This window comes from Mytilus californianus, unplaced genomic scaffold (assembly GCF_021869535.1).
Source record: "Mytilus californianus isolate M0D057914Y unplaced genomic scaffold, xbMytCali1.0.p SCAF_11, whole genome shotgun sequence".
Lineage (NCBI taxonomy): Eukaryota > Metazoa > Mollusca > Bivalvia > Mytilida > Mytilidae > Mytilus > Mytilus californianus.
This window is the reverse complement of record NW_026262593.1, coordinates 54,008,140-54,035,124: the sequence shown is the minus strand read 5'-3', so window position 1 is coordinate 54,035,124 and position 26,985 is coordinate 54,008,140. Positions and strand designations below refer to the sequence as shown.

The 26,985-nt window shown below is 32.8% G+C and overlaps 4 protein-coding genes across 4 annotated transcripts; all 4 read left to right on the top strand.

The window, feature by feature from the left end:
• The first annotated feature begins 350 nt into the window (after window positions 1-350).
• LOC127719248 (uncharacterized) lies at window positions 351-16,002 on the top strand. The gene is made up of 4 exons (XM_052225263.1): window positions 351-595; window positions 5,149-5,660; window positions 12,724-12,953; window positions 15,943-16,002. Exons 2-4 carry the CDS (start codon window positions 5,432-5,434, stop codon window positions 16,000-16,002), a joined length of 519 nt encoding a protein of 172 aa, XP_052081223.1. The 5' UTR covers window positions 351-595; window positions 5,149-5,431.
• On the top strand, window positions 15,928-18,597 carry LOC127720328 (uncharacterized). The gene is made up of 2 exons (XM_052226897.1): window positions 15,928-16,039; window positions 17,182-18,597. Exon 2 carries the CDS (start codon window positions 17,187-17,189, stop codon window positions 18,360-18,362), a length of 1,176 nt encoding a protein of 391 aa, XP_052082857.1. The 5' UTR covers window positions 15,928-16,039; window positions 17,182-17,186; the 3' UTR covers window positions 18,363-18,597.
• LOC127719247 (serine/threonine-protein phosphatase 6 regulatory ankyrin repeat subunit B-like) lies at window positions 18,499-22,498 on the top strand. Its single transcript, XM_052225262.1, has 3 exons — window positions 18,499-18,504; window positions 18,558-22,107; window positions 22,488-22,498. Exons 1-3 carry the CDS (start codon window positions 18,499-18,501, stop codon window positions 22,496-22,498), a joined length of 3,567 nt encoding a protein of 1,188 aa, XP_052081222.1.
• A 5-nt stretch (window positions 22,499-22,503) lies between these two features.
• On the top strand, window positions 22,504-24,256 carry LOC127719245 (ankyrin-1-like). The gene has a single exon (XM_052225261.1). It carries the CDS (start codon window positions 22,610-22,612, stop codon window positions 24,254-24,256), a length of 1,647 nt encoding a protein of 548 aa, XP_052081221.1. The 5' UTR covers window positions 22,504-22,609.
• Window positions 24,257-26,985: the final 2,729 nt, after the last annotated feature.

Sequence of the window (26,985 nt, the reverse complement as noted above, 5' to 3'; positions counted from 1 at the left end):
TAAAACTATTACAACATGTACAATATTATATAAGCACAAATATTTTGACAATGAGCAATAATATGTTTCAGAGTTGAAGAACAATTTAAATGCATGTCAGATTAATAATAAATGTTGCCTTTAATCTTAATGATATATAAAAAGTAAAATAAGTTTTCAAGTTTCTTCTATTTATACTGAAGGATAGTTTTCTGTGAGTCGATATTTCAAATACTGTGATTTTTTATCGTGTGCTCATTGAACTATAACGTGTTTCTACCGTAGATCTCGAATTCTTTTGTTGTCAAGCTAAACGAAACATTTACATTTCAATAGAATAATAGTAGTGGGTGTATAAAAGTAGTTCGACACTGTTTCCTTATAGTCGCCATTTTGTGTATTGTGATTTATTTATAAAACGTTCAAAGAGTTAAACAATCAGGAAATAGTATCAGGTTATAATTACAATTACATTATAATCCAATAAACACGGAAAATTGTAAGACAATAGGCAAATAAACCAGAAACAAAATTGTTTTAACATGACAAATATATGATAGAACGTAGAACATGAGAGCAAGAGAAACAATTTTGAAAAGAAAACAAAATACCACTGGTAAGTAATTTTTATCACTGGCTATTCATTTAAGTAATGCACAGAAATAATAAGTAGTAAGCCATTTTCTTTGAAGCAAGAATCAACATGTACCAATGTTCATTTGACTGGTTGATTTTTCACAAATAGTGTGTACTATGAATGGATCTTATATTGCCCTTTCTTCTACATATCATTTGACCTGTTCAATTATTTCATTGATAAATATTCTGGCCATGAAATTGAATCTTTAAAACCAAGCTTTCAAATTTAAATTAAGGATCAGTGAAATTGCTGATCAAATTAATATGTAATATGCAACATCGAATATAATATTTGTTGATTAAGAGTTTATGATATCGGTTGGAAACTTATGCATTGGTCTACAATTTTTATATTAATATGATATAAAAGCTATCTAGAATGAATAGAAACTTGAATTGGTATGAATATACCCAAAGTTTTGTTAACAGAAATATAAAACGAAACATTATCATTTCTCAAACAGTACATTAGCCTTTAGAATGCCATACTATTGAAAATATCTTAACATTTACCGAGTGTATGGCAGACGGTTTATAATTGGCACAGTTTTACATTTAAATGTTAACATTTAAATGTCAATAGAACAACCAAACAACCTGGCATTCTGTAAGATCAATGTATAATTGAGACAGCTATAGATTTTTATGAAAATCTAAGTTTATTTGGAAAAGTTATAAAAAAAATTAAAAGTGACTGTCTGAATTTAGTCCGAACTGAAAATTCTAGCTTTTTTTTTACCTATTATGTAAATCCTTAAATTTGACAGCAATATATCAAACTACCAGACAATTCTCATTTAAACTTCAATAGTATAAAAGTAGCGTGTGTATACAAATTGTTCGACACTGTTTCCTCATAGTCGCCATTTTGTATAAGTACTGTAGATGTGATTTATTTTTTAAACATACTGGGAGTTTAAAACTCAAGTAGCAGTAACAATTTCTTAAAAATTCAATAGTCACGGAAAATGCAAGAAAATGGGCACATGAACAAGCAACACAATTTTTCTAAACAAAATAAATGATAGAAAGAGGAATAGGAGAGCAATCTAAGATATTTTGATAAGAAAAGCAATCACCACTGATAACAGAAATTCAATCACTGGCTGTTTTTTTTTATAACAAAAATTACAAAAAAGCAGATATCTTTCAATCAAGAAACAACAAGTACTTATGTACTGTTAATCATTCACAAAATATGTCCATTGTAAATGCATATAATACGGTCATACATGTATAGTCTACCAAACAGTGGACATGTTCACTTATTTCTTTTATAGATATTCTGGTCAGTACATTTAAGCTCTGAATAAAAAAAGGCATGTGGAATTTTAAACAGAGAAGGTACTTTACATGCAACGTCTAATATCAAATTTGTAATCTGACAGTTTAAGATGTCCGTTGAAACCTGTATAATTGTTTTCGTTTTGTCGTTTATCCCAGATTCATTAGAAAAAAATCTCTCTCTCTCTCTCTCTCTCTCTCTCTCTCTCTCTATATATATATATATATACATATGAAAGGACAAAGCTTTTTTTTAACAGAAATACAAAACAAAACTTTAATATTTATTATACCATTCACCAGTCTTTAGTCTTTATGTTATACAAATGATATCATCTGAATTACAACGGGTGTAAGGCAATTTGCTTAAACTGTAATCATTAACGCATATAGATGTAACTGGAAATACAAAACATGCTTGATTCAAATATACCAATTCAATATCATATAAGTAGAAATATACTGAATATGAAAGATATTATAGACCAGAGTTAATGAGTAATCGAAATGTTAGTCAATCTTGATTATACACAAGTTTCTTCCATTGATAAGCAAAATTTTCTATAAGTTCATATTTCAAATACATACTGTGAGATTTGTTTCCTTGTGCACAATGAACTGTGACGTATATATTTACCTTAGGTATATTAGTATTCTGTATCTGGGTAATAGAAACATTAATATTTCAATAGAAAAAATGTAGCGTGTGTATAAGAATAGTTCGACATTATTTCCTAATAGACGCCATTTTGTATATGTACTGCAGAAGAGAATTGTTTTTCAAATGTACTGGGAGTTTAAAACTCTTGAAATAATATCAGGGCAGTAACAATTTCTTTATAATTCAATAGTTACGGAAAATGCAAGAAAATTGGCACATGAACCAGCAACACAATTGTTCTAAACTAAATAAACTTATGATGGAAGGAGGAATAGGAGAGCAATCCAAAATATTTTGATAAGAAAGCAATCACCACTGAATCGCAAGCACTGGCTATTCATTTTGATAACAAAAATTACAAAAAATAGAAGTAGGAAACAATTACCATTCAAACAAGAAACAACAAGTACTAATGTTCTGTAAATTTTACACAAATCTGTCCATTGTTAATGCATACAATATGGCCATATAGTCTACACAACAGTGGACATGTTCACTTATTCGATTTAGGGATATTCTGGTCATGAAATTTAAGCTCTGAAAAAGAATAAGGCATATGAAATCTAAATTAAATCAGAGAATTTACTTTGCATTCAAGTTTTACATAACATTTGTAATCTGACAGTTTGAGTTATACGTTCAAAACTGTATACTGGTTTTCGCTTTGTCGTTCATCCCAGATTCATAAGTATAATTTTGTTCTATTTATATATGTAAAGACAAAGCTTTGTTTTTACAGAAATTTAAAACAAAACTATAACATTTCTAATATCACCCATCAGTCTTTAGTCTTTGTTGAATATTAATGATATTATCTGAACTTACAACGAGTGTTAGGCATATAGATGTTACTGCAAATGTCAAAACCTGCTTGATTCAAATATACCAATTCAATATTATACAAGTATAAATGTATTGAAAATGAAAGATAATATGTACCAAAGTTGATGAGTAATCGAAATGTTAGCCAATATTCCTGATTATACACAAGTTTCTTCCTTATGTAATGAAAATTTTCTATAGGCTCATATTACAAATACTGTGCGATTTGTTTCCTTGTGCACAATAAACTGTGACGTATATCTACCGTAGGTATATCAATCTTTTGCTATCTGGTTAACATAAACATTTAAATTTCAATTGAATAATAGGGACGTGTGTATAAAAAAAGCCCAACTCGGTTTCCTCGTACTCGCCTTTTTGTTTAAGGTATAAAAAGTTTACTTTATTTCTAAAATGTACTTCGACAGAAAATGCTTTAAGGATTGTCATATAAATAATATACACTGCTACGTGTATGTAATTGTTTTCTTTTATTGAAAATTTGCTTAATAAATTTGTTTAATGTGAAATACCTAGGCAACGCTTCTGTTGAAAACAATGGCTGCTATTCCACCAATCTGAAAATAAAGCTTGTTATTAAAATATGGGGAAATTTGCAGAAACGCCATTCAGGGATTTTATTTACATGATAAAAGAAAGAGACTGCCGTGACAATCTGTGTTTTTATAAAAAAAAAACCTACTTATCTATAAAACAATTTGGGTAGAAGGCCAGAAAACGACGAAAGTACACTAAAAAGTAAACATACACAAAGGTATTACTGTTTTTCCATCAATGCTGTTGAACAGCTTCATAACTAAAGATTTCCAATCCAATTTTACCTCTTCTGAGTAAAACAAATTTGCAATTAAAGTATCACATGTATAAAGAAGTTCAGGCATTAAACTTTTCAGCTTAACTTTTCTGCTGAATATATCACAATTTCATGTGTAGGCAATGAAAAAATAATTCAGGAAGTATATAAAAAGCAATTTGTATTGAGTCTGGGCATTCATTAGTTATTTTGAACCTAAACGGTCATTTTGATAGGAACAGCGCTTAATAGACTGAACAATATATTGTTCTGTCATTTTAAGTTTAACAGTCAATTCATTACTGTTCAGACATTTCTTTAGCAGTCAATTAAGATATGTACAGTCTATTTTCAGACTGTTCATTAGCTAATATTTACCTGTATACATCAACATTATACTGAATTGTCTGAAAGGCTACTAATCAGTACTGAACATTACTGAATTGACTCAAGCGTATGGTCTCAGCAGTACTTAATCAATCGCAGTGGAAATTAAAATGACCGTTTTAAATTAAAATTCATTTACTAGTGATCCGTCCGTCTTTTCTCTGGTCAGTCCTATATCAGGTAATGTTTTGGCATAGGTATTTACCATTAAGATCACATCAACTTGAAACTTTGAAAATATGTTTATTATGATGTGACCTAGTTAAATTATATGCTAAATAATGGTTTTTAACCCGATTACACGGTTTACTGAGAAATGTGATGACTGAAAACTAGTGATTAATGCTAAGGTTAATGTAGTTTATACTATGAAGTTTGATTGGTCATATAAACTTGAGTCTAAGCACTTATCTTCATTGTGAGTTGAACATTTCAAGTTATATGAAAAATAGTGTTCATGGTTACCTGAACATGGACAAAAGGATGGTGAGGGAGGGCATGATGTGTAAGGAGACTTCTTATTATTTATTTTTTATCATTACCTTTTTTTCTGCATTTTCAGTTCATGCTGGTAAAGGAGGTTATATTGATTAATGGTAAAAAGAACTAGAACTCCCAAGAATATTCGAATTATTAGGCAATAAGGAAAACAGTCATTGAGTACCAGTTAACAGTCCTGTCTACTGGTATTAAGCGAGACAAATGAAATCACCAAAGTATATTGAATTTACAAACAGCATTATAGAAAAAAACCAATGGTAATTATGTAACTTTTAGGCAGCAGCATCGTTACAAACCTGAACATTAGATTTAAGGAACATCTTGTAGATTAAGATTAAGAAAAAATGGCAACTGCTGATATATCACATGTTTCTGAAGAAGAAGAGAACTATTTGAGAATGAATTTGTTACTAACTGGCATTTCTCCAAGGGCTGTGCGTGTATTATTTGATAATGAGTTCCACCCTTCTTGCTTAGAAGCCTCAATTAAACAGGACATGGGAAAACTTCTTGACTTGAAAAAGAAGCGTGTCATTAATGCAGCTCAATGGAACCTACTGTGTCCCCGTAGTGGTACGTATTAGTTCTATAAATCTGGTTAATTAAACATCTTGTTTGCACCTTTTGTAATGTTCTTTGATAAGTTGAAAAACTTGTAATAATTGTCTGTCAATGAGAAAGTAGTCTAACTGAACATGCTAAATATATGAAAAGAAAGTGTATGTAAGCATAAAGTACACACAACATAATTCAGTTAATATAATTAAGAGAGGAGAAATATACCAATAGGATATTCAAAATCATATGTCGAATACAAACTGACTATGCCATGAGTAAAACCGAAACACAACATAAAAAACTAAGCACTGTGCAACACGAACCCTACCAAAAACCGTACATCAAACCAGGTGCTAACAAAGGGAAAGCACATCCTGCTCCGCATATGTCACTCGTCGTGTTGATCAGGTTAGTATAAACTCGGTGATTAGTCAGATTTGGTAGGTCACATTCTAGGTAAAGAAAAGAGGATAAACGATTCGACAATTGGAACATAACCGTTAGAAACATATATTCCATAACGGGCAAACCTCTCGTGAAGGCGTTCCTAAAATTGTCTATGGGATGATTTCAATCACTCGGAGCTCTTGGTTTAATAGTTCATTTACAAGCATCAAACCATTGTCATGGAAATTGTTACAGTAAACGCAAGCCTTTGAGTATTGTATTGACTTGGAGATATATAATCTATTAGCAGGGCGCCGCTTGAATGTTAATACAATGAACCGGAAACTCATAATTTGGAAGCTAAATCGTTTCTTTTTGTCCCTTTGATAGAAGACAGGGCTATCTATGTTGTTATAACTTGTATCTGATGCTTTTGAGCTTAATGTAGTAAGAAATAAAAAATGATAAATTTAATTCTCTTTGTGTTTTAAAATCTTGTTTTCAACTGACCTTTTTTGTCAATAAGTGAAGTGACATAGCTAACACATGTTCCACTTTAATGAAACACCCTACCTGCAGATTAAGCTAGGATCTTTCGGTTTAAGAAATGTTTTAACTTATTTTTTGCCTGGTCGAAGAATCGACAAAATGTGCATTTTTTTTTTTAAATTTGAAGTAGTTGAGATTGTCATTAATGTTTAACAAATTCACGAGGGTATATTAAAAGTCAGAAAATAATGCCTGAATTGGAAAAAAAGAACAAGAAATAGCTGCTCTTGAATGAAAGAGTAAACAATAGAAATTTTTTTTCAAGTCGTTTTGAATAAAAAAAAATGTAATCACCAAATGCCCAACAAGAATAAGGCAGAGACGAAACAGAAAATTGGTTTCAATTGATATTCTTTACATTACGTGTACATTTCTGAACTTTACCGTTTAATCAAAAGAAAAGAAGATAATTTTGTTTCTGTTTTTAAAATTATATACCGGCGTCAAATGTTTCTCAAGGAAACTGAATACAATGGTATAAATCAAGTACTTTTGGTTAGTGTATATTTGTTTGTTATGAACATTGAGATTGTAAGGGTATGAATTTTGACACGAGCAGTCTATTACATGTATGGACCCCTTCAGAAAGAGTTGCTGCAATTTAAAATTAACATGTAAAGGACACAACATTTTAAGAACACCGTGCTTCACATTGTTTATCCCTTTGTGTAAACATTCCGCATCAGTCTGAGTGATATCCACACGCCATGTAATACATTTGTATTATTGTTCAGACATCATTTTCATCGCCGTCTTCCTTCAGAAATTGCTTAGTGACTAAGATGATTCCTACATCTCGCATACCCTTCACACGATAAAATACGTGTACAAGACAAATACTGTGTATTGAATACACAGTTTTTAGTTTAATCTCTTTATGTAAGATCTTGAAGGATCTCTGATGACAATAGGTCCCTTGAAATAAACCGGTATGCGTTCTAAAATTTTCAAATACATGTATGGTCTTTAAAACAGTAAATAAATCTTTATTGCTTTTCGATAAGACCAAAAAATTATCATGAAAGTCAACTCCAAACATTTTTTCATAGAAGTACATGAATATACTATAATTGTTGCCATGTTGCTACGTTTTGTGGGTATGACTACAGCATAAGCTATCAAATTTTCTTCGAATTAGGATACCTTTTTGTAAAAGCTGGCAAGAATATGGACTATGTTTTCAGTATTTTCTGCAGAAATTGGAATTGAAACAACGTTTTGCACTTAAACAAACATAAGGTCTACATTTGTTTTTATCTTGTCGATTGGTAAACAGGCCATATGTTTAATATTAGAATCATCAAACGTCATAGCTCTTTCTAGCTCAATTTTAACCCTAGAAGAACCTACAGTAGAACAAAAGTAGCATAACAAAAATACCGAATTGCAAGGGAAATCCAAAACGGAATGGCCGTTATAAAATGGTAAAATCAACAACTCAAACACACCAAACGAATGAAAAACAACTGTTCTTTCCTGAATTGGTACAGACATTTTCTTATGACGAAATGGCGAATTAAACCTGATTTTATAGATAGCTAAATTTCTCACTTGTGTGCCAGTCGCCCTAAAATTCCATTATATTAACAACAATATGTGAGCAAAACAAACAGACACAATATAGCGCTTCTTGTGTCTGTAATATACTGATTGCCAATAAAAATGCAACACTTTGTTTTTTTTAAAAATATCATTTTTATACAAAATAATATTTTCTTTACAGTAATTGTTACTGACAGATAATGGGTTTATCTAAAGATAAAAGTCAAACAAAAATTTTCAAATTACCACGATTCGAATGCAATGCGTTCATGCAACACAACGCTACAATTCACTACTCACAGTCTCAATAACGAATGTGTCCACCGCGTGCTGCAACGCAATCTCTACAACGACGTGGCATTGACCTGAGCAGACGTCGGATACGGTGCTGTGGAATGTTTGTCCATTCTTCCCGCAATGCAATTTCAAGTTGGCGCAGCGTAAATTGTGGTGGCTGTCGTCGTCTTACGGTTTGTCCAATTTGATCCCATAAGTGTTCAATTGGACTCAAATCCGGCGAAAAGGCTGGCCATGGTAATTTCTGAACATGGTTGTTATTGATGAACGCAGTTGTGAGTCGTGCGGAGTGTGCACGAGCGTTATCTTGTTGAAAATGATTAACATCTTGATGCCAAGTCATAAACGGTATAACGGTCGGCCGTAAAACTTCAACAATGTAGCGTTTGGCGTTTAAATTGCCATTGATAATGATAAGTGGAGTTTTATGGTTGAACGATAATCCTCCTCATACCATGACACTACCACCACCCCAACGATCTGTCTCTTGGATACATGAATCTGCATAGCGTTCTCCTCTTCTTCTCCACACACGAGTTCGTCCATCACTACGGCGAAGATGGAATCTTGATTCGTCCGTCCATAAGACAGTTGTCCATTGCCTGTGTGACCATCTCTGACGCTGTTGTGTCCATCTAAGGCGATTTTGGCGTCGTACTGCTGTCAGCATGTTGCCACGGAAAGGCCGCCGTGTCCTTAATCCACTGCTGCGCAAACGGCGTCTTACCGTGTTTGCTCAAATTTGTCTCCTATGGACGCCGACAGTCTCTCGTGTTGATTGGACAGCCGTACGGAAACGATCTCGCAGGTGCTGAAGACGAATGTATCGGCCCTGTTGGGCAGTAGTTGCTCCCTGTCTTCCGGGACGTGGCCTATCATTCAAAGACCCAAATTGTTTGAATCTTTGGATGAGTCTGGTAATTGTTGAGGCCGAACACTGCATTCAACGTGCAATTTCACGACTTGAAATGCCTCCTTGCACCATGCTCCAAACTTCATATCTCTGTTAGTCTGAAAGTCTTGGCATCTGCGTCTTAATTTATTGCAGTGGCTTACAAAAAAGGATGGGAAATTTCAATTCTTAAGCAAGGCTTTCAAAAACAAACATGAGAAAATCACTCGTGCGTAAAATAGCGGTACACTCGACTCTCCTCCCTATTCTGTAACCAAGCACGTAACTTTTTTTCTAAAATCATTCAAGCGTAAAGTTGTCGAAAGAAGTCTGAAAGTTCATTTGCAAACCGATATAGGTAATCATTTAAAAAAAATATTTATATTTTTTTTAAATATTTGAAATTTACAAGTGTTGCGTTTTCATTGGCACTCAGTATAAACTCAAAGACAGCCATCGGTATGAAGTGAAAGTTTTTTTTTCACTATTCCCAGAAATGATGTCAATATTATAACCTCCTCTCTGTATTATATGAGCCTCTTTTGTAAATGCAGTAATACCTCTAGGTAAATATGACATGTTTGGATTCTGCTTATTTCCAAATATTTTAAGCATGCAAGTGAGATGTCCTCATACTTCAGAGTATAATGCACAAACTCTATGGGAATTTCGATTGTCATTCCTTTTCATACGAACTCATGGTGTAATTCTAATCCTAACTAAATATGGAAGAGGAAAAAATAGTTTCGTAAAATAAATTTACATATTGCTTTTGCCGAAACTTTGTACATCTTGTTGGCATGAAATTCAGATGCATTACACTCATCAATGAAGTGTAAACAAGAATTATCCACAACATAAACTTCGTAAGTTATCAAGGAGTGTTTGTTGTCTGGAATATCACATAAATATTTCAGATGGTGTTGGGTAAGTCCAATTTGACTTTATATTGTTAATGATTGCATTTGACTAGAAACTGAACCATTGAAGCGGCTGAATGTGATGTTTGGTCTTCATTTGACTAGAAACTGAACCATTGAAGCGACTGAATGTGATGTTTGGTCTTCATTTATAGTGATTCTCTCAATTTTCGTTTTCAATTTATGACAATCTTTAGTGAGATAGATTTTAAATGGCTTCAAAATTCGAAATTGAACTACGAAACACTACATTTATGAGCAGCAACCCTAACATTAAGGAAATTGTGAGAGGAAACAAAATCCCTGCAATATATATCGTATCAGCTTGAATATATATTCCCCATATGCAGGCGCTACTGGAATGTTGCTTCATAGAAATGAAAAAATCACAATTGGTAAGCTGAAATCATCTTGTCGGTCGTAGAGTTTTAATTTCTTGATGTAAGACAAGCTTTGAGACAGGCTTAACTGTATTTGATGTAACGTTTATTTCATGCTCGATGGGATAGATGCGTTCAAAAAATTCATCAAAGTTTGAATTATTTAGGAACGAGGTTTTCAGATTTAAACCAATTCGTGTTTTTAGCTTACCTAGCTCTATTGGCCATGTAAGTTACTACCAACAATGGGTCAGTAGATGTCGCAAATTTATTAGCTCACCCGGCTTAAAGGGCCATGTGAGCTACTGTCATCACTTAGCGTCTATTCGTCGTCGTCCGTGATCGTTGTTCCTCGTTATCGTCGTTTCAAACTTTTTCAAAGATCTTTACATCTTAAACTACTGAAACAATTTTATCCAAACGTTTGGTGAATGATACTTAGGGAGTCTAGTATTTAATCTATCGGTCAATACATCTGAGATCATGATTAAAGATAGATCATAATAAAAGACAAATAAGTTGTCTAATACCATGAAAACTATAACAGAAGGAGAAAATTTTACATGAAAACTCATAACGTCAATTTCAAACTATTATTTTGCATCGCAATTAATAGATAACTTCGTAGGAGTAATTGCCCTCAAATTACTTAAATGATTTAAGTTTGAATAATCTTAATGTTCTTATTTATTAACATTAAAACTGTTTCCGATATGCAAACACAGGTAAACATTTAAACAATCAGATGTACAAGGTCTAAAAAATAAATAAGTAGTAACTGTTAACAGCATTAACAGCAACATATATTAGATCTACAAAACAATTTCTACTACAATTGGACGACCCATTAAGGAGTTCTAGCCTGAAATAACGGTTTTTGAATGATTTACCTTTATATCCAATTCTTTTCTATATGTAATCTTCTCTGAGACTACCAAACCAATTTGGCCGAACTTTGGATGGATGAGCCTTATGGAATCTAGTATAAAGTTTGTGCTTTTTGGTTCGTCGGTAAACAAACATGACTACGGCCGCCATGGCTAAAAATAAAACATCAGGTAAAATGCATTAATTGTCTTAAATATTGATAACTATAATAGAAAAACAAAATCTGTCATAGTTGAAAACAATAGTAATTAAACAAATAATGTGGAGAGCAAAACTAATCAGCTATACAAAATCTACAAAGACACCATATGACCTTATATACCAGGTGGTCCCTTACAGAAGTTATTGCCCTAAAAAGATGATTTTTCTTCTTCTAATTACCAAGTATTTGCCTTTTATCTAAAATAAATGATAGATCGATAAAAACGTTTAATAAATATAAAAAAGTACAAGTATACAAGATCCATAAGAATATCAATATGACAGAAATCATTTGCTGATCCCATATAGTAGTAATTCATTTTGAAATGTTTTGTCCGGTGAGCAATTCAGACTTTTATATCCTCTTGTTTTAAAATTTTGTCTTTTGAGATTAAGGGATCAAATTCACCCAATCCTTAATGTGATTGTGTCATATGTTATACATACATTGTATAGGTAGATAGAAACAGTGTACCGTAAACTGATCTGCAATAAATTCCCAAAATCGCCGATATTTCTGAAACCATTGGAAGACTCGTTTTAGGAGTTAACTAAATGCTTTTATGAACGAAATCATTGGTTGTCTACTTATACTTTTATAGAAGTAAAAACCTTAAATGAAGAATTTGACTAATTTCAAGTGTTACCTAAAATCTCAATAAAAATGGCCAAAAGAAAACTCTTTATGCTTTTTCCATTTGGTTATCAACCAAAAGATAAAGAATAAGCCACTTCTCATTTGATTTCCCTCTATATGTGGTTACATATACATGCATCAAGGAACGGATTCAAGGTTTTTTGACTGGACATGCCATATTATGACCTATATGATCAATGGCGACATACTATGCTGAGTCATGTTTCCAGAAAATAAATATTATAATATGAAAAGGCTTTGATCTTTGAAATGTGTCTCAAATTCACTAAAAGGATTTAATAATGTTTATATTGAATATAAATTGAAACCAATATTTATTTTCATTTATAATGTTAAACAAACATACGCATATCTTTATTTTCAGGTACCCCTAACTCTTCCTCATTTGATGTTACATTAATGGTTGCATTACTAAGGAATTTAACGAATTTGCCTCCACCAGCTGGTGGATATGACCAATTACCATCTAGTACAGATACCACAACCACAGCAGACCTAGCAAGAATAAAATACTTCAGAAATCAGCTAGCTCATTATGATGATGGAAAGATCAAGTCTACATTATTTATCGCTGCATGGGATGATATCAGTGGGGTGAATATATCCTTTATAATATATTGAAATGATCAGCTTATATTGTTAGAATGCAATACATAGGTCCCAACATATTAAAAACAACCGCTATATTTTACAATACAACACAATATGGAGCTTTGATGACCTTTTTTTTACATATGCATCATCCAATAGGGTTATATTGCATTATAACTATTCTTTTTTCACTGTCTGTTAACTTTCTTAAATGTTTGAGAAATTATGCACCTGACAAGGGATGCATCAATAATTTTCTCCAATAAACAGACTGGTCAGTATAATTTGTGATGTAGCCCTTTTGTCGTCTTTTTAAATCAGATCGTAACCTTTACATGATGAAAAGAGGAAAGTCCTTCCAATTCAGTTTCCTAATACAGGAATTGATGCTATTAACATCAGCAACGTTCTTCTTCATAAGGAGGTAACATAAGAAATCCCACTTCATTTTCAAAACCAGTCTTTGCATATTGTATTCTACAGTTACACCAACACAATTGCAACTTTAGATTCAACTATTAGCAAGCATTGCATGGCCTTGATTAAGGAGAAACCATAAAAAACCTCTGTTCCCAATTGCTTTATATGTAAAGACAGTCTGGTCATGTTATTACTGGGGATTCAACATGAACATCTCTGAAATGTGATATCTTATGATCCTTATTTCAGAGAACCCCAACACATCAGTCGAAATCATAACTTCAAACTGATTATGGATTCTATTGACATCATTGAGGACTACGTCAGAGCATTATCAAAACGAGAAGAAGTCAATCTGGATACTTTGTCAGAATTGATAAAAAATAATCAGATATCTGATAAAACCTCGAAAGTTGACAAACTGTGTGAATGATCGACCAAAGCCCGTTTTAAGAGACAAAGAAGCTGTGAAATGTCTATCATCTCTTCACGATAAATATGTTATTGTTCCTGTGGACAAAGCTTCAAATAATATTGTCTTTGTATGTAAATCGTTCTACTCCTAGTGTCTTGTAAAAGAATTATGAGCACTTACGTAATCCCGTATACAAAAAAACATACCATTTGACAAGGATTAAATTTTGGGAAACATAAGTCCTTCATGTCTTCAATGAACATTACATTAAAAAGCAAACTAAGGACTTACCTTGTGTGTAAGGGATATCAAGGCTTCACAAAATTCCGTACAAGGTACATTGCCGGCTTATCTGTATGTTTTACAAAAGGATTGTCCATTGAAAAAATTCTGTCTGCAATGAAAGACAGTCTAAAAAAAAAAATACTGTGAAACTGTGTATTCGCATAGTGGTATTAACCATATGTGGATTCTAAAACTATAAAGAACGTCCGGATAATTTTAAATGTCGATCTTTCTCTGGAATTAATTTTGTCAACCCTGTATAACACCAATCCCCATGTGAAATTGACAAATCGTCTGAATGAAATAATTCATAATACTTTTCAATATAAAATGAAAACAAATGTTTTTCATTACCTTGGAATACCATACGGCATATTTTGTTAATAGTGACGTGAAAGTAAAACATGCTACACAGAGGAACATGTGATCAGTAATCTGGAATTTCTTATTTGCAACACATTTGTTTTTTTTCTTTTGAGGTTGACTTTCTCAACAAATTGTCGGCATTCGTATGGGAACTAACTGTGCGACTCTATTTGCCGACTTCGTATTTTCATATGAGTCGGAGTTCCTTTAAAAACAAGATGACAAAAGAAGCCAGATCATTTAATTAACATTCAGATATATTGATGATGTTCTTTCCATTAACAATCCAAACTTCTCTGAGTGGTTTCCATTGATATATCCTCCAGATCTAGAAATTAAAGAAACAGACTTGGCTTCCTCCGCCTTATTTTTAGACTTATAACTCGAATTTGACAGAAGCGGTCATCTCAGTACCAGAATCTATAACAAACGAGACGATATTAATTTTGAAATTATAATTTTCCTCCACCGTAGTAGCAATATACCAACTTCACCCGGATATAGAATATACATATCCCAACTCATTCGGTATTAAAGAGATTGAAGCTGCTACTCAGACTTTATGAAACTTCACCAGTGTCTTTGCTGAAAATTGGTCCTTTTTCGTAAAAAAAAGTTAATCGGAAGATACCTTGCTGATAAATATTCCGTATCAACTACACAAATAATACATGATGATCTTAAAGTACAGTTTCTAAGTTATGCCGTTGTTTTATCATTTTAATTACGTCATGGACGTGTTATAGTATTCTTTTTTTGTCTTGTAAATCATTGATATTTACTGTTTGGTGTATTGTTGGAAGTAACTTTTTGGCGTGGCTCAGTACTTGAACATCTAGTCATTGTGTTATTGTGCTATGGTCATGTTTGTATTCTGTCTTGCATTATTGCTTATGTGCTTTTTCAATACGACATTTTGTTTTTCTTTGTTGGCATATTTTGTTTGTTTGTATAGTGATCAAGATTATAACACAATGATGACTGCTGTATCCCAATTTTTTACATTTTATCTGTTATATCTGTTTGTTCTGCTCAAACATTAGTGTCAAGTTAATGATATCTTATGCGAATGTCATATAAATGAGAGGTTTAGCTAGCTATAATATCAGGTTCAATCCACCATTTTCTACATTAGGAAATATCTGTACCAAGTCAGGAATATGACAGTAGTATTCCATTCGTTCGATGTGATTGAGCTTTTGGTTTTGCTATTTGAATTTACCTTGGAGTTCGATATTTTGTTATTTTACTTTTTAGTGAAAGTAATTTCCTTTTTTTTATTTTGACAATGATTAATTATTAGTTTTAAGAGTTATGGTAATACACAACAAGGTCGAAGGGATCATAAAAAATCATACACCAAATGTTGTGGGGTTTAAACTATTAAATTTAAGGCTATTGTTATAAGCTTATTTATACTATTCTTCAAATTATAGCTTTACAATGTGTACAGCTAATGAAGTTCTAATATTTTGATCTCATCATTGGTTTTTTTTATTTTTGTAGGCTGTAGGAAGACTAGGTGGTCCAAGTATGGAAGAGGAATGTAGTGAGCTGAAAACTTAACATTTAGACCAATCAACAGTACCTTGGAATATTAGAGGTAAGGATGTAATAATAGAAAGGAAATCTGGTTTTCATTATTAGTTTAAAAACTGTTTCAGATCAAATCTCCTCGCATTGTTTGAAATGATGGAAACTTTGCATGCAGTAAGGGTACATGCCTGTGAGTATCGACTGTTATAGAATCCTAGGAATTATGAGCTGTATTTTATAAATTAACTATCATACAGTGCTACATTAGAATAGTATCAAATTTCTGGCGAAACATTCTTGAGACGCAAAAAGTCGTATGAAATATTCTTTTATTATATTTATTGAAAAAGTAAATAAGATTGAAGATTTAGAATAAAGATTATTATTAACATCATAAATTATTTTCACTGTTTGAAACATCACTGTTTACGAGAAATCAAGGTCATATCTTATTTTTACCACAGTTATCATTCCAGGGTTATTCCTGGTGAAAATGTATCCATGATGAGAAATGAAGTTTGCTTTTTAGTAGGGTTGTTTTTAGTGGCGGATCCAGAAATTTTCATAAGTTGGGGCCCACAAACTCTGAATAGGCAAAGTAACTTTCACAATAACAAGTATCTAATTAAACTCATCATATATACCAGGTTTGAAATTTTGTATTTGCGCTAGACGCGCGTTTCGTCTACAAAAGACTCATCAGTGACGCTTGAATAAAAAGGTTGAAAAGGCCAAATAAAAGTGGGAAGTTGAAGAACATTGAGGACCAAAAATTTATAAAAGTTTTGCCAAATATAGCTAAGGTAATTTATTCCCGAGGTGGAAAAGCATATCTTTAGTACATTATTTACTACAAATTAAAGATTGTGAACTTATGTTTCTGAAGAGTATTTGCTTTTTTTCGATGATTCTTTTTTTGCTTTTATCAACGTTGAATATGAATAAAAGGAACTGTAGTTTATTTTTTCAGTAAGGAGACAACTAAACCACACATGATATCTAATGAGCAACATATTGTCAGTCTTTAAAAATAAAGAGATTTTCATTATTCTTCAAAAAAAAAAATGTATTAAGATATGACTTACAACAACTACTGGTGAGGTAACCTACTTGGGGGAGGCATACAAATTGTTTTTAATTAATGATATGTTCCAAAAACCAGTGTTGTAAGTTGAATTCAAATAAAAAAAATACGTGTTTATGTTTCAGTGCAAATGACAAAGATATTGGATAAGTGGCGGGAGAATGATGCTAGCTTTATTCGAACAACAGCTGCTACAAAAGTATTCGAATGTGTTCAACAAAATAGTTGTGTAACTATTACTGCTAGTTCTGGTGTTGGGAAGACAGCAACCCTACAACATGTGGTTTTGGAAATGGCAGATGAAGGGTATGATGTACTACTAGTAAACAATCCATATGACATTGTTAAGTTTTATAATCCAAATAAGAGAACATTGTTTGTTATTGATGACTTCTGTGAAACATATTCTATAAACCAGTCTGATCTTCACAACTGGAAACCAGTCATTAAGCGCATTGTAGAACTGATTCAGAACAAACTCACAAAAATTATTGTGGCCTGTAGATTACAAGTGTACAAAGATGAACAGTTTGAATCTTTGTCAATATTCAGAACCAACGTATGCAATTTGTTATCAGAAGACTTGTGCTTGTCACAAACTGAAAAGAATTTGATAGCAGAGAAATATATGGAAGCAAAAGCTTCAGATATTATAAAATATAGTGGTCTATTTGATTGTTTCCCACTTCTGTGTAAATTGTATCATGATAATCCTACACTCAATAATACAGATTTCTTCCAGAATCCTTTTTCAGTGTATGAAGCTGAGGTTGACCAACTGAAAAAGAATAAGCTTTTCAGTAAATACTGTGCCTTGGCATTGTGTGTTATGTTCAACAATAAGTTGGAAGAGGAAGTGTTGGCAGACGACATAGATACAGTAACAAGAACTATCATCGAGAACACATTTGAGGCATGTAGACTAGATAAAGGTACATCAGGGTTAACTTTATTAGATGAACTTGATTCACTTGAACAAACATTCATTAAGAAAGATCAATGTGTATACAAAACTGTGCATGATAAACTTTTTGACGTTTTATCTTTTTATTTTGGAAAATCTATGAACCAGTGTTTGATAAGAAATGCACACAGTCAATGTATTATGGAACGAATTTTATTAGAAAGAGAAAAAGACATGGATCAGTTCATAACTATTGTTCCACCTAAATACCATGAAATGTACATACAAAGAATGGTTAATGACTGGTCTAATGGTAAGGTAGTAACTGTATTCTGTAATATTAATATGGCCAATCCTCAGTTCAGACAGAGATTCCTGTGTTATTTAAACATACTTGACTAATCATACCAAATACAATTAGCACATACCTGTGATAACTATAGCAAAGATACTGCATTATTACAGTGCTGTTTTAATGGAGATATTCCTTTAATTCGTTGGTTATGTTACCAATGTGTTGATGTTAATACCTGTAGAAATGATAGTAATAGCCCTCTACATATATCATCACAGAAAGGTCACACTGAGGTTGTGAAGATTTTACTTGACGCCAAGGCAGACGTACATAAATGTAATGACACTGTTAAGCTGTTACTTGACAACAATTCAGATATAAATAAGTGTAGAAATGATGAAGCATCTCCCCTGTTTATAGCTTGTCATGATAATCTTGTAGATATAGTAAAACTGTTACTTTACAACAAAGCAGACATTAATAAGTGTTGGAAATATGAAACCTCTCCCCTGTTTGTTGCCTGTCAGAAGAATCATGTAGACATAGTAAAGTTGTTACTTGAAAACAAGGCAGACATCAATAAGTGTGCAGATGATGGAATATCTCCCCTGTATATTGTTTGTCAGGAGAATAATATAGTTATTGTACAGCTGTTACTTGACAACAAGGCAGACATTAATAAGTGTACAGATGATGAAACATCTCCCTTGTTCATTGCTTGTCAGGAGGATCATATAGATATAGTAAAGCTGTTACTTGACAACAAGGCAGACATTGATAAGTATAATGATGAAGGAATATCTCCCTTATATATTGCTTGCCAGGAGAATCATGAACTTATTGTGCAGTTGTTACTTGACAACAAGGCGAACATTAATAAGTGTTCAGATAATCAAACATCACCCCTGTTTACTGCTTGTCAGAACAATCATGTAAACATAGTAAAGCTGTTACAGGAAAACAATGCAGACATAAATCAGTGTAGGAATAATGGAATATCTCCCTTATATATTGCTGGTCAGATGAATCATGTAAACATAGTGAAGCTGTTACTGGACAACAAGGCAAACATTAATAAGTGTAACGATGATGGAATATCTCCCCTATATATTGCTTGTCAGGAGAATCATAAAGTTATTGTAAAGCTGTTACTTGACAACAAGGCAGACATTAATAAGTGTACACACGATGATACATCTCCCTTGTTCATTGCTTGTCAGGAGAATAATGTAGATATAGTAAAGATGTTACTTGACAATAAGGCAGACATTAATGAGTGTAAAGATGATGGAATATCTCCCATGCTTATTTCTTGTAAGAGGAATCATTTAAATATAGTAAAGCTGTTACTTGACAATAAGGTAGACCTTAATAAGTGTGCGAACGATGGAACATCGTCCTTGTTCATTGCTTGTCAGGAGAATCATGTAGATATAGTGAAGCTGTTACTTGACAATAAGGCAGACATCAATAAGTGTAAAGATGACGGAATATCTCCCATGCTTATTTCTTGTCAGAGGAATCATGTAGAAATAGTAAAGCTGTTACTAGACAAAAAGGCAGACATTAATATGTGTAATTATGATGGGATATCTCCTCTATTTATTGCGTGTGACAGGAATCATGTAGATATAGTAAAGATGTTGCTTGAAAAAAAGGCAGCCATTAATAGGTGTAAATATAATGGAATATTTCCCCTCTTTATTGCTTGTCACAGGAATCATGTAGATATAGTAAAGCTGTTGCTTAACAAAAAGGCAGCCATTAATAAAAGTACAATCGATGGTACATCCCCCCTTTTTAATAGTTGTCAGTATAATCATGTAGATATGGTAAAGCTGTTACTTGATAACAATGCAGACATTAACAAGTGTCGATATGATGGCACATCTCCTCTGTTTATTGCTTGTCAGGAAGGGTATCAAGATATAATAAATGTTTTGCTTGATAAAAATGCAGACATTAATAAGTGTACAAATGATAAAACATCTCCTCTGTTTTTTGCTTGTCAGAAAAATCACTTAGATATAGTTAAGCTGTTACTTGACAACAATGTAGATATTAACAAGTGTAGATATGACGGCACCTCTCCTCTGTTTATTGCTTGTGAGGAAGGGTATCAAGATATAATAATGTTGTTACTAAACAGCAAGGCAGACATTAATAAGTGTACAGATAGAGGCGCATCTCCTCTGTATGTAGCTTGTCAGAAGGATCATATAGGAATAGTAAAAATGTTACTTGACCACAAGGCAGACGTAAACCGGTGTACACTTGATAACACCTCTCCCCTGTATGTTGCTTGTCAGAATAATCATGTAGATATAGTAAAGCTGTTACTTGACAACAAAGTAGACATTAACAAGTGTAGATATGACTGCACATATCCCCTATATACTGCTTGTCAGAATAATCATGTAATCGTAGTAAATATGTTACTTGACAGCAAGGCATGCGTTAATCAGTGCACAGATGATAAAAAATTTGCCCTGTTTATTGCTTGTCAGAATAATCTTTCAGATATAGTACAGCTGTTACTTGATAACAAGGCAGACGTAAATCAGTGTTCACTTGATAACACCTCTCCCTTGTATGTTGCTTGTCAGAATAATCATGTAGATATAGTGAAGCTGTTACTTGACAACAAAGTAGACATTAACAAGTGTAGATATGACTACAGCTCTCCCCTATATGTTGCTTGTCAGTATAATCATGTAGATATAGTAAAGCTGTTACTTGACAACAAAGTAGACATTAAAAAGTGTAGATATGACTGCAGCTCTCCCCTATATATTGCTTGTCAGAATAATTATGTAGATATAGTTAGGCTGTTACTTCACAACAGTGCAGTCATCAATCAGTGTAATGCAGACGGAATATCTCCTCTGTATATTGCTTGTCTGATGAACAATATAGATATAGTGAAGATGTTACTTGACAACAAGGCCGACGTTAATAAATGTACAGATGATGGAACATCACCCCTGTTTATCGTCTGTCAGAATAATCATATAAATATATTAACGCTATTACTTGACAACAAGGCGAACATTAATAAGTGTAAATATGATGAAATATCTCCCCTATTTATTGCATGTCTTGAAAATTGGGAACATGTAGTAAAGTTGTTACTTGACAACAAGGCAGATATGAATAAGTGTTTAGATGATGGAAAATCTCCCTTGTTTATTGCTTGTCAGACGAATCATGTAGATATAGTAAAGCTGTTATTAGACAATGAGGCAGACATTAATAAATGTACAGATGATGGCACATCTCCCATGTGTATTGCTAGTAAGAATAATCATGTACCTATAGTGAAATTGTTACTCGACCACAAGGCAAAAATCGATAAGAGGACAGACGATGAACCATATCCATTGTTTGGTGCTTGTCGGGAGAATCAAATCGATAAAGTAAAGCTGTTACTGGACAACAAGGAAGACATAAATAAGTGTAAATATGATGGAATATCTCCCCTATATGTTGCTTGTCAAGAGAATCATAGAACAATGGTACAGTTATTACTTGACAACAAGGCAGACATTGATCAGTGTAAATATGATGGAATATCTCCCCTGTTAATGGCTTGTAAGAAAAATCTTTTAGATATAGTAAAACTGTTACTGGATAACAATGCAGACATTAATAAGTGTAAATATAATGGAATATCTCCATTATTTATTGCTTGCAAGGAGAATCATGTAAATATAGTTAAACTTTTACTTGATAACAAAGCAGACATTAATAAGTGTAAATATGATGGAGTATCTCCCCTGTTTATTGCGTGTGAAAATAATCATGAAGCTATTGTACAGCTGTTACTTCACAACAATGCAGACATTAATAAGTGTAAATATTATAGAATATCTCCTTTATTTATTGCTTGTCAGATGAATCATGTAGAGGTAGTACAACTGTTACTAAACAATAAGGCAAACATTAATATTCGTCATTTTGGTGGCAAATCTGCCCTGTTTATTGCGTGTAAGAAAAATCATGGAGCGATTGTTAAAATGTTACTGAACAACACGGCAGACATTAATAACTTGACATATGATGGAAAATCTCCCCTTTATATTGCCTCTCAGGAGAATCATAAAGCTATTGTACAGATTTTACTTGACAATATGGTAGACATTGATAAGTGTATATATAATGGTATATCTCCATTATTCATTGCTTGTCAGAAGAATCATGTAGATATAGTAAAACTGTTACTTGACTACAAGGCAGACATTAATAATAGTAATTATTTTGAAAACTCTCCCTTGTTAACTGCTTGTCAGAATAACCATGTGTATATAGTGAAACTGTTACTTGAAAACAAAGCAGACATTGATAAGTGTACAAGATGGGCATTTCTCCTCTGTTTATTGCTTGTCAGAAGAATCATATAGATATAGTAAAACTGTTACTTAAAAACAAGGCAGACATAAACATGGGTATATCTTCCCTATATATTGCTTGTAAGAACAAACATGTAGATATTGTAAAACTGTTACTTATAAACAATGCAGACACTAACAAGTGTACAAAATGGAACAGCCTTCCTCTAGATATTGCTTGTCAAGAGAATCATGAAGCTATAGTCCAGCTGTTACTTGAAAATAAGGCAGACATTAATAATTATAATGGTTATGCAATGTTTCCCTTGTATGTTGCTTGTCAGAATAATCATATAGGTATAGTAAAGCTGCTACTTGATTACAAGGCAGACACTAATAAGAGTATGATCGATGGAACATCTCCCCTGTTAATAGCCTGTCAGATGGAACATCTTAATGTAGTGAAGATGTTACTGGACAACAGTGTAGAAATTAATACGTGTAAAATTAATGGAACATCTCCACTGTATATCGCTTGTCAGAAGGGTGATATAAATATAGTAAAGTTGTTACTTGACAACAAAGCAGATATAAATAAGTGTAGGATTGATGGCACATCTCTCCTGTATGTTGCTTGTCAGATGGAACATTTTGATATAGTAAAGCTGTTACTTGACAAGAAGGCAGACATTAATACGTTTAAAAATAATGGAACATCTCTCCTGTATATTGCTTGTTTGAAGGGTGATGTAGACATAGTAAAGTTGTTACTTGACAACAAAGCAGACATTAACAAGTGTAACAATGAAGGAACATCTCCCCTGTGTATTGCTTGTCAGGAGAATTATGTAGATATAGTAAGGATGTTACTAGATAACAATGTAGACATTGATAAGTGTACAGATGACGGAGTATCTCCCCTGTTTATTGCTTGTCAACAGAATCATGCAGATGTCATAAAACTGTTGCTCGACAAGAAAGCAGACATTAATACGTGTAAAAATAATGGAACATCTCCCCTGTATATTGCTTGTCAGAAGGGTGATGTTGATATAGTAAAGTTGTTACTTACCAATAAAGCAGACATTAATGTGTGCAGAGAGGATGGAGAATCTCCCATGTTTATCGCTTGTCTGGAGAATCATGTAAATACAGTAAAGCTGTTACTTGACAACAAAGCAGACATTAATAAGTGTAGATATACTGGATCATCTCCCCTGTATATTGCATGTCAACATGATTATGTAGATAAAGTAAAGTTGTTACTTGACAACAAAGCAGACATTAACAAGTGTAACGATGAAGGAACATCTCCCCTGTTTATGGCTTGTCAAGAGAACTATGTAGATATAGTAAGGCTGTTACTAGATAACAATGTAGACATTGATAAGTGTACAGATGACGGATTATCTCCCCTGTTTATTGCTTGTCAACAGGATAATTTAGATATAGTAAAACTGTTACTTGACAACAAGGCAGACGTTAACAAGTGTAACGATGAAGGAACATCTCCCCTGTTTATTGCTTGTCAAGAGAATTATATAGATATAGTAAAGCTGTTACTAGATAACAATGTAGACATTGATAAGTGTACAGATACTACTGTTTATTGCTTGTCTGCAGAATCATGCAGATGTAGTAAAACTGTTGCTTTACAACAAGGCAGACGTTAACCACTGTACAGATGTTTGAGAATTTCCCCTGTGTGTTGCTCGTCAGCAGAATCATGTCGATGTGGTAAAACTGTTACTTGACCATAAGGTAGACGGTAGACATTGATTAATGTACAGACTAAAAAACGTCTCCCTTTTTCACGGCTTGTGATATGAATTATGTGTATCTTGTAGGGTTGTGACTTTACAATCAGACTGAAAGTATTAAGTGTAACAATGATGGAATATCTTCCTTGTTTAATGCTTGTAAGGAGAATCAAAAAGTTATAGTACAGATATTACTTGCAAACACGGCAGCCATTAGTAAGTGTGGAAATAGTAAAATATTACTTCTGTTCATGGCTTTTCAGGAGAATTGTGTAGATATAGCAAAGCTGTTACTTGATAACAATGTAGACATAAACAAGTGTATAGATACTGGAAAATCTACCCTTTATTGCTCGTCTGGAGAATCATGCAGGTGTAGAAAAATTGTTGCTTGACAACAAGGCAGACGTTAACCAGTGTACAGATAAGGAAACGTCTCCCCTGTTTATTGCTAGTGAGAAGAATCATGTAGATATAGTAAAGCTGAATCTAGACAATAAGGCATACATTAATAAGAGAGGAAATTCTGGAGTTTTTTTTATAGATTGTTTTTAAGATAATATAGATACAGTCATAATGTTACTGTCGGAAGGAGCAGATTACTATATACGTGCCAGTGTTGGTGAATCTCTTTTACCACCAAAATAAATTACCAGAAAACTAGGATACAATGGTATCGTTTCTTTGATGCGTGAACATTCCAAACCATTTATTGAAGAGTGATTGAAGATTTCTCTTCCGTTAAGAATAGTTTAGCTCCCATAGACCAGTCAATACATAATGAATGGATGATTGCTCTCGCATAAAATGTAAAATAAATGCGACTTTAAAGTTATAAAAACTATGAATACAACAGGGAACAAGTATATAGTTTTCGACCCATCATTCCGTCAGTCTCTTTTTGGTCAAAATTTCCATACAAATACCTAAAACTAGGGTTATAAAACTTTACCCAGTACGCGAAGTACAAAATGTTTGCTTGAAACACCAAATCCAGTTATGTATTTATTGATTTCTGAGTCTAATTACGATAGTCGTGCTCGAAACTTTTACGCCCAACACCAATTTGTAACCACTCTTAGATCTTGATTTTTTACCGATAAATTTTCCAAATTTGTCTATTCACTGCTACTAAGCTTGTATCTAAGAACATTGAAACTTCTTAGAATGTTCGTATATTTAAATTAAGTTATGCACCTCCAATTATTGATTTTTTTTATGATTTTTCTCATGATTTTCTTAATTTTGATATTTCAATATACTTGAATACTTATGATAGTCTTTTCTCCGTCGTTTAGAAAATATATGTGCAACTCGTCCATTATTGTCGATACTCTATTTTTGTAGAACATAGAACGGTTAACTTTAGTTATATATTTTGACATATAGGTCGTAGATAACCCTATGTATATACATCTGTGGCTTATTCGAATGTGTTATTTTTCTGAATAAAAAGGTTCTTATAAGTCCATGAATATGTGGTTATCTTTTAATCAAATATTACAGTACTTATCTTTCTCAGTTATTATAAACCTTACCGTAGTGTAAACAATGTTTACATATAAAGAAAACGGTGTCTCAAATTATACAATGGCCAATGTGTAAATATCTATTTGATAAAATGTAAATATTTAGATATTTTTGTTTTATTTAGTTCAGTGTATTTCAAATTTTTACCTGTATTGTATTAAATATATGTTGTTGAATTAACACAACTACATGTATGTTTGCCTGTTCTTCGTGACTGTTCCAGTGTAAATCCTTGCATGCAAAGCTAATAGGACCGTTTGATATTTTGAAGGGCGGATGAATTCATCTAGACACACTATCATTTTTCACCTTTTCTAAACAAAGGCTTTATTGCACTGTTATTGTCTGTATGCAATTTGTGGGTCATTTTTTCATACTATCTTACAAACGATAATTTATGTTCAGTTCTTATCAAGTAGCCTAATAATTTTATAATTAGTCCTTCGAAATGTACAAAGGCAGTCATATGACTTACTAATAACACAGCTGTTGCTACGTCCGACATCCAGTGTGGCTCTTGGTGTCCGCTTGACAATTTAATTCAAGTGGTAATTTTGTGTACCATTCATATTGATTAGCTTATAGGGTCTTTGCATCGGAATTAAACACATTTATTCTAAAACTAGTTGTTGGCATGACACGGGTTATGTTCTGCTCATATATTTTATGATTGCATAATACTAAACCCCTTACGGGAGGGATTGTGCTTGATATTCATATGATGAAGACATAATCTTTCAATCAGTTTAATTGAAGTCTGGAGCTGGCATGTCAGTTACTGCTAGTAGTCCTTTGTTAAATTATGTACTATTGTCATTTTGTTTAGTTTCTTTTGTTACCTATTCTAACATCGGACTTGGACTTCTCTTAAACTGAGTTTTACTGTGCGTATTGTTGTGTGTTTGTTTTTTCTACATTGGCTAGAGGTATAGGGGGAGGGTTGAGATCTCAAAAACATGTTTAACCCCGCCGCATTTTTGCGCCTGTCCCAAGTCAGAAGCCTCTGGCCTTTGTTAGTCTTGTATGATTTTTAATTCGAGTTTCTTGTGTAGAATGACGTTTGTTATCACTAAACTAGTATACATATTTGTTCAGGGACCAGCTGAAGGACT